The sequence below is a fragment of the Pelobates fuscus genome, chromosome 8 (assembly GCF_036172605.1).
Source record: "Pelobates fuscus isolate aPelFus1 chromosome 8, aPelFus1.pri, whole genome shotgun sequence".
Classification (NCBI taxonomy): domain Eukaryota; kingdom Metazoa; phylum Chordata; class Amphibia; order Anura; family Pelobatidae; genus Pelobates; species Pelobates fuscus.
The window spans coordinates 18,459,216-18,468,786 of record NC_086324.1 but is presented as its reverse complement, the minus strand read 5'-3'; the positions used below and the strand labels follow the sequence as shown (position 1 = coordinate 18,468,786).

The window sequence follows — 9,571 nt, the reverse complement described above, 5'->3', positions numbered from 1 at the left end:
ATTCCAATCTGTGTTTAAAGCCAAATGTTTAAGCTTGATTTAAAACTAAAATATGTGTCACACACACTCTAAAGCGAGAGACAACCTGTCACACACACACTAAAGCGAGAGACAACCTGTCACACACACTAAAGCGAGAGATAACCTGTCACACACACACTAAAGCGAGAGATAACCTGTCACACACACACTAAAGCGAGAGATAACCTGTCAAATGTGCCTCCTACTGTTGTCCCTGGCCCACCATGTGCCCACCCCCCCCCCCCCCCCCCCCCGCCACCTCTAAATAAATCCTAGATAAGCCACTGACCTTCGGCACTCCAGATGTTGTGGACTGCATCCCCATAATGCTGGCAAAGCATCATGGGAGGTGTAGTCCCAGACATCTGGAGTTACAAAGGATACCTATGCCTGCTATAGGAGCACTGCCACACCAGTTGGCGTTTCTAAACTGCTGCAACTAGTTATAGAACACATAACAGATTTGGAGAATTGAGGATATTAGATGGAAAACAAGACAAATCAAGGAATGCAATTCAAATATTTTTATTTTCTTCCTTCATTTAGAATCTGGAGGAGCAGTTTCCATATTACAGAATCATTAGTGCCTTGACCTTACTAGAACAGCCTAGATGGATTTTGTCCTCACCATTTATGGTGGAAAACCTAACATTTCATTGTCAGATAAGGTCACACCATGATTAGATATACCAACAGGATTATGCAGGTTACACGATTAGTTACCTATAAATATTAACAGTCTGTAGGTTGGTTTAGTCCCTGAAAGCCAAATACATTGTTACAGTGATTGCCTTGTGAACTAGTTAGCTGGTGGTAGAGGGTTCTCAGTTGGGGGTTCTGGATCATCATCAAACTTCATATCCCTGCAGAATAGCACAGCTTCTTTACCCAGACCCAGCTCATACTGCCAAACATAGATCTTCTCATTGGGCTTCAGGGTCAGATTGATGGATTCCTCAGTTTCTGTCACCTCATTCCAGTTCTCTCTCTCCGTGTTGACACTGGATCCTCCATATGAAGTACTGAGAGAGAACTGGCTCTTTACGACAAGGGCACTCAGACCACCTGTCTCTGCAGACACTGTGGCTGAAACATTCCAGTTATGTTCCATTGAGGACATCTTCTCCTTCTCATAGCCAACCTTCTTGTTGATCTTGTTTGTCCAGGTGATCGGAGTCTGCGAATCATTGCTGATGGTTTTGATGCACTTCCAGACACCAAATGAGGGACCCCGAATGAGGGCCAAGCCCCCAGGGGTGAAGTTGGTGACAGTGGCATCAAAGGAAAAGGGCTCTCCATCCGTATCCTTTGAGAAGTCTGTGCATTTGTAATACTGAACCCCCCATTCATCATGAGGCTTCACAAAGTAATAGTAGTCTTTGACACCAAAGTAGTAGAGCCCGTTCCTGCAGTTGGGATGGAGTGTGTACTCCACCCCATCCTCGTACGTGTTCATATTTGTAGTTTTACGATAAACCCCTCGACTCTGGTCAATGATGTAGAAGTGACCGAAGGCAGAGAGATAGTGATCACCACCCCGGCAGCTGGGATGTAGAGCGTAGACTATAGCACCTTCATCTGTGTTCATGTTGGTCACACGGCGATAATTTGTGCCCTTAATGATATAGAATAGGTCATCTTCATGGGCCAGGTAATGGTCTCCATTTCTACAAGAGAGATGCAGACTGTAGACAATTAGATCTTCACCCTTGTTGAAGTTTGTTGACCGCATGTAACAGCCGAGATCAGATCGGACAATGTAGTAATATTTGTCAACACCACAAAAATCCACTCCTGGGGCATCCTTCTTGGGAACGATACCAACCATGGTCAAACACACTGAAAGAATAATAAAAATATAAATTGGTTACAAAAATGGATTTGGTTAATGTAGCAATTTTGGATTAAATGTCCTAAAAGGCTTTGCCTTCACTTATGTTAGAATAAGGAAGATTGGAGAGGGCAAGAGTACTTCATAGATGGGAGAAAGTATAATTGACATTGTAATGGCAGATGTTCGTTCAATAGAAAGAGCAGAAACATTTGGGAGCCATTTTGACAGCATTTGAATGTCACCAAGACCAATAGTTGGTGCTTCACTATAAAATGTCAGTTTTCACATGTCATAGGGGGGGGGGGGCTAGCATTTTTACTCGCCAGGTATACTCTTATTCCGTAAACTAGGAGTTGTTTATCCCATTATACAGCGCTACGGAATTTGCTGGCACTATATAAATGATATAACATTAAAGGGTCACTACAGGGAAGGGGTTTTACTTTCCTGGATACAGCACCGGGATCCTCCTGATGCCACGCCCCCTATTTTGTCAAAATGACGAAGTAGGAGGGTGCGAGCAATAAATCACTTCTATTCAGAAGCGTCATTGCTCCCTGGTGCACATGCGCAGATACTTCACAGGGCGCCATTCATGTCTTGACTAGGAAGCACCTCTAGTGGCCATCTGAGTGTCCACTAGAGGTATTCCTCAGCAGTAATGTAAATACTGCCTTTTTACGAAATGGCAGTGCCTACGTTAAAAAGCCTGCAAAGACATGCTATATAGACACCAGAACTACTACGTTTAGCTGTTGTGGTTCTGGTGACTATATAGTGTCCCTTGAATATAGAGGAAAAATATAAAAAAAAAAAACCCACCACAAATGTAAGAAAGATGTCTATCATTATTCTAAAATTATTTTTAAAAAATATGCACATTCCTAGCTTAACTTTTAGCACGACATGACAAACATTTTGTCCTTCGCAGATTACTTTTTATACATACACAGATTGTGTAATACTGCCCCTGACTTATAGGGACCACATTTCCTAACTGCTATTCAGTGACACTTTCAGAAGTCCATTCCATACATTTTACTACCCATCTCTACCCCCTCCATGCATATTAGAACCCCACCTACCCCTTCCAGGAATATTAGTACTCCCCTAACCCCTTCCAATTATTTTTCTATCTACCCCTCCCTCCATCCATATTAGTAGCCCCCCCTAAACGCTTCCAATTATTTTTCTACCTTTGTCCCCCTTTTACTTGACATAGCAGGGGGACCTCTGGACGTCCGGTGGGCGCAGTGTCAGACTGAGCGCCGGGTAGTCACGTGACACCCGGCCAGGGCAAGGATTTTTGCCGTCCTAGGCAAAAGTAAAGTTTGTCGCTCCCCCCCCATGTGACATCACAATACCCCACCCATATGATCTGCCATGTTAACTAACGCCAGTGCCGCCGTGTTTACATTAAAAGGCCTGCAGGGATAGGCTATAGACACCAGAACCACTACATTAAGCTGCAGTGGTTCTATGGACTATAGGGTTTCTTTAATGTGAGGTAAATTAGAGATTAGTGCCACAAATAATATACTAGATTGCCTACTTACAACCAGATGAGGATGATGATGGGCTCTGGCTGCAGTTTGGCTCCACTGGTCTGGTGTAGAACAGGCTCTCTGGAGGCTGTTTGTAACTGTGGTCACAAAAATCAGTGTTCTGGGACAACGGGAAGCAGCTCAATTTTTGGGGGGCCCTTTACACAGCTCAAGATCTGGGTCCCAGGGTCCACCTTCATGTTCCACCAATTAGTTTGTTCACAGGGGGATCAGGGCCGTCCTTAGCGTGGGGCAAAGGGGCAGCTGCCCCGGGCCCAGTTGCTCCTGGAGGACCCCAGAGCAGCTGCCCCGTGGGGCCCGCGATTTGAGCAGCCCCCATGTACCTGGCAGTGCAGCTGCACAGAGCCGCACCGGCCCACCAACTAAGGAGGCCCTCCGGGTGGCCCATGCACTAAGGGCCACTCAGTAAGCATGTGTGAGCAGGGGCCCGGTCAGGCGCTGTGATGCTTAAACAGCACGACCGGGCCCCTTCCTGTACCGGCTGGGAGGAAGCGAGTGCCACGTGTCACTTCCTCCCACCGGAGATAGTAGCCACGCGGGAGGAAAGAGGCAGGAGGAGGGGAGTTCCAGAGGAGAACTCCCATCTGCCTCAACCTGTCACTGGACCCCAGGGAAAAGGGGACCACCAGCCTCCAGGAAAAGGTAAGAACCTGGAGGGTGGCTAAATGTGCATGTCTGCCTGTGTGTGTGCCTGCCTGCCTGATTGGGGGTTGGGTGTAATTGGGGGGGCGGGGCCTAGGGGGCCCAAGAAAATGCTTTGCCCAGGGTCATATTCATATTATAGACTGCCCTGAGGGGGGGGGGATGTCCTGATGTGTGTAAGGAATGCAAGGTGTGTTTCTGTAAGGGGTGCATTGTGTGTGTGTGTGTGTGTGTGTGTGTGTGTAATGCATTGTGTGTTTTTCCATGTGTGATTGATGTCAATCTCTTCTCCTCTCCCCACATCAATTTCTCCCTCCTCCCCTACCTCTATTGTAGTGTGGCCAAGCTCTGTATGGTCCGCGGGTACAGGGAGCTTATATTTCCTGTACCCAGCCAGACTAAAAGGAAGTGCACTTTGTTATTCCTGCCAGGTACAGGAGACAGATGCTCCCTGTACCCACAGACCATACAGGGCTCGGCCAGGCTACAGTGAGGGAGTGACAGGAGGGAGCGCCGGGCACTTCCCTCCTGTCAGTCCTTCTCTTCATGCTGCGGGCGGTGAGCCCTCATGGATGCACCAGCCCAGGCAAAGCTGCAGCCACCTGAGGCTCTCTGCAGAGCGCTTGGGCAGCTGCAGCATGAGGGGGCCGGCGCTCCTGCGCGGAGGTGGAGGTGCTCCCCTTCCCAGTCTGCAGTGCGTGCGGTTCCCTGATGGAGCAGCAAGCAGCCCAAGGGCACCCGCACCCGGCGGAGCTGGGGTGGCTATTTCTCTATACCCCCCCCCCCCCTACTTACAGTAGATCATATAGTTACAATTTCACACTAATGTAATGGCGGTCACTATGAGAAGTTTCATTTAGAAATAACCCTTGCAGACCACTACACCACAACCTGCCTACTTTGCCATGCCCTCTCTCCACAAAGACTTCCTTATCAAATGTACACTGCCCAGCCACCAACACAGAGTGATCTGAACTATAAAGCAACCTGCATTTGAAGGAGAGGACACATAGTAAGGATATCACTACTGGTTTGTGAATTAAAAGCCGCTCGCTCAGTGCTGGCTGTGTACATACATCTGATACATACTGAAAATCAGTGATAAACGCCTCTAGCTGCTGTCAATGAGACAGCCACTAGAGGCTGGATTAACACATTTGTAAACATAGCAGTTTCTCTGAAACAGCTATGTATACATCAGGCATGGTTAACCCTAGATGTACCTGGCACCCAGACCACTTCATTAAGCTTAGGTGGTCTGGGTGCCTATAGTGTTCCTTTAAAGGGGAGTTTCAGGTTCCAGAAGGGTTTATAGCCCAGTGATCCACAGAAGGGAGATCTGTAAAAATATATAGTGTGAGGGTTGGCACATGAAGAGTGCTGCCCTGCAGTATGTACAAAATAAACCACAGGGTTTTACCTCACATTGTTAAAGGGCCACTACACACCATTCCATTGAGATGCTGTGATCTGGGTTACAGTAATCTCCCTTTAATATTTAAAATACATTCAGGTATTTATTCCACAGACATCAAGTTAAACCCAAATGGTGACATTTTATTGTCAAGCTGTCACCATAGCTCAGTTAGCAGTTTTCCCAAGTCTGTCTTTTTGCCTCATTTATAGTTAATAATAAAGTGAACACTCCAAGGAAATCCACAACTTGGAAATAACCACACTGTGTATAAATCACATTATTAGCAAATAAACCTAGAATAACTCACATAGTAAGGCACCTTCTCAGAAACTGTAATACCAACAAACCCTCTCCTAATATCACCCCTCCCAGAACGATCCTTTTATAGCTGGAGGTGAGGGGTTTGGACACCTTGTTAATCAATCCCTAATCATTTACTAATTGACCCCCTCAGCCTGCCCAGGTTGGGAGAAGAGACACAGGTGGGAAGACAATGTATGGTAATGTGATGGTCAATACATGAAAAGTGCTGGTATATTTATAGATGTACTCACTATAATTCCCCATTGATTAGTGACTTGATTTACTACCTGCAGTCCTTACAGGGGCGTTGCTGAAAAATAGTGCATTGACTAATACAAAATATGCTAAACAATAAAAATAACAACTACTCACTCTAATCACCTATGTGTGTACCTCTTAGTATACACTATAACATATAAAATGTGAACATTCAGGAAACTTAACAAATAAAGGTGAATTACCTTAACAGAAGAACATGTATTATTTTTGTTTTAATTTTTAAATGATTTTAACCCCTTTTTAAGTTTAATCTATCTATGTATTACGTACATAAAGTGTCACCCCACATTTATGAAGGAGGGCAATGTTTGTTCACTGTGTTCATTGAATGTAAACGCTATCAAATAATCCTGAAAGGACACTCCGTAGACCTGTAGCACTTTAGCTTTATGTGTGAAGAGTGTGTCCTCTTTTTATTCATTTTACAAAAACTGCAGAATTAAAGAAATCGAAGATATGAAAACGAGAGCTTGCAAATGCTTCAGTCAAGAGATCTGCAGTTTTTACGAGCTGTTTTTAGATATACACCGAATGAGAAAATGCATAATTAAATGCAGACACTGGGGGTATATCTACATGCATGTTCTGGGGCTATATCTACTAAACAGTGATTTATATTGCTGTAAATTTAGGCAATGGAGTGTCACTTTAAGGGAAACAAATGAAAAAATGTTCTTCAATGGCTTGTTTTTATTGTGTTTCATTATCCTTTTACATGGACCAACAAAACAAAAGTTTGAACTTGAGAAAGATAGAGGTGAGAGGCTTTCAACCTAATTCACTAAAATGTGAGTGACATGACCATTTGTGACATCACATCACAGGTATGACAGCTTGGTGACATCACAATAGAATAGTTATCTCCAGTGTTATCTTTGACTCTTCATTCACTGCTGGAGATTCACCAGTCAGCTTGGTTTATATTCAGTCTTCATCTCTGAGTAAACAATGAACAATTAGTGCATCCAACAAGTTTCGAGAGTGGGAATACTGCAGCTCTGCTAATGTGAGATGTAAAAAATACAAATGTCCATCTACTGCAAGAGATCCATTTGGAGGTAAGAAAGAAAGAAAAGGACAAGACATGAAGATTATTAAAGGGACACTAGTCACCCAGACCACTTCAGCTTAATGAAGTGGTCTGGGTGCCAGGTCCCTCAGGTTTTAACCCTTCAGATGCAAACATAGCTATGTTTACATTGCAGGGTTAAGCCAGCCTCTAGTGGCTGTCATCCGGACAGCCACTAGAGGCGCATCTGCGACGCTGGAGGCATATTATGCCTCCATTGCGCAGAGCGTCCATAGGAAAGCATTGAGAAATGCTTTCCTTTGGACACTTTGAATGCGTGTGCGGATGTATATAATGTAGTGTGTTTGTGTAGTGTGTTTATATAATGCAGTGTGTGTTTGTGTAGTGTGTTTATATAATGCAGTGGGTGTAGTCATTGGCGGATCCAGGGGGGGGGCAACGGGGCAATTGCCCCCCCCGAGATTCCCCCCTGCCGGCTAGTGCAGGGCTGGCATTCCCAAGCGCCAGCCCTGCAATGTGCCTGCGGATCGGGGAGAGTGATCAGTGATCTCCCTCCCCGGTCCGCAGGCACTGTGCTGACAGCCGGCAGGGGAGGGAGAGAGGACCCGGGAGCTGTTACCAGCAGCTCCTCCGGGTCCTCCTCTCGCGAGATTTGGAGCGTTGCCGCGGTTACCACGGCAACGCTCCAAATCTCGCGAGAGTGAACTCTGGAGCGCGGGCTAGAGTTCACTGGAACCACTGGACCGCCAGGGATTCCCCACTGGGACCACCAGGGATCCAGAAATGTCCCCCCTCCTCCTCAATAAAGGTAAGAAGGGAGGGGGGAGCATAAATATATTTCATTAAATACATTTTTTTTTTTTTTTTTTCATTAAAAAGCCTCCCTTCCCTTCTCCCCTCCCACCCATGAGGGGGGCATAAATATATTTTATTAAATACATTTTTTTTTTTTATTATTAAAAAAGCCCCCCTTCCCTCCTCCCCTCCCCCCCCCATACACACTGCCCCACATACACTGCCCCATACACACACTATACACACACTACACACACTGACCCCATACACACACTGACCCCATACACACACTGACCCCATACACACACTGACCCCATACACACACTGCCCCCATACACACACTGCCCCCATACACACACGGCCCCCATACACACACGGCCCCCATACACACACTACAAACACTACACACACTGACCCTATACACACACTGACCCCATACACACACTGACCCCATACACACACGGCCCCCATACACACACTACCCCACATACACACACTGACCCCATACAGACACTACACACACTGACCCCATACACACACTGACCCCATACACACACTGTCCCCATATACACACTGTCCCCATATACACACTGTCCCCATACACACACTTCCCCACAAACACTGCCCCATACACACTACACACACTTCCCCCTTACACACTGACCCCATACACACACTGCCCCACATACAAACACTACACACACTGACCCCATACACACACTGTCCACATACAAACACTGCCCCCATACACACACTGCCCCCATACACACACTGCCCCACAACCACTGTCCCCATACAACACTGTCCCACAAACACTGTCCCCATACAACACTGTCCCACAAACACTGTCCCCATACAACACTGTCCCACAAACACTGTCCCCATGCACACACTGCCCCACAAACACTGCCCCATACACATACTGCCCTGCACACTGCACACCCATACACACACAGTGCCCTACACAAACTGCTACCCCCATACACACATTGCCCCAAACACACACACACGACCCCCCCATACACACAGTGCCCCCCATACACACACTGCCCCACACATACATACAGTGCCCCCATACACACACTGTCACCCTTACGCACTCACACTCACTTCACCGCTCACACACACACTGCACCTTTCACACACACTTCACCCCTAACACACACCACTTCTCCTATGCCCTATATCCCAGCAGACCCCAGGTAAGTTGTCAAACTGTTCTTAAACGGTATGACTACTTACTCTGGGGTGGGATCCTGGCACTACTGGCACCATAACTACTACACTGAGCTGTAGTGGTTATTGTGCCAGGATTATTTTTTTTAAATAATCTACAAGTGCCCCTCCCGAGATCAGGCTCTGGATCCGCCACTGGGTGTAGTGGGTGTATTTAATGCAGTGTGTTTGTGTAGTGTGTTTGTATAATGCAGTGTGTGTTTGTGTAGTGTGTTTATATAATGCAGTGTGAGTAGTGTGTATATATAATGCAGTGTGTTTGTGTAGTGTGTTTATATAATGCAGTGTGTTTGCATAGTGTGTTAATATAATGCAGTGTGTGTTTGTGTAGTGTGTTTATATAATGCAGTGTGTGTAGTGTGTGTATATAATGCAGTGTGTTTGCATAGTGTGTGTGTATATAATGCAGTGTGTTTGTGTAGTGTGTTTATGTAATGCAGTGTGTGTAG

The 9,571-nt window shown here is 46.1% G+C and overlaps 1 protein-coding gene across 1 annotated transcript; it reads right to left on the bottom strand.

Annotated features, from left to right (window-relative positions):
- Nucleotides 1-531: 531 nt before the first annotated feature.
- Nucleotides 532-5,850, bottom strand: LOC134570643 (uncharacterized). Its single transcript, XM_063428579.1, has 2 exons — nucleotides 5,787-5,850; nucleotides 532-1,860 (listed from the first exon to the last, which is right to left on the bottom strand). Exon 2 carries the CDS (start codon nucleotides 1,847-1,849, stop codon nucleotides 821-823), a length of 1,029 nt encoding a protein of 342 aa, XP_063284649.1. The 5' UTR covers nucleotides 1,850-1,860; nucleotides 5,787-5,850; the 3' UTR covers nucleotides 532-820.
- Between the last annotated feature and the right edge of the window lie 3,721 nt (nucleotides 5,851-9,571).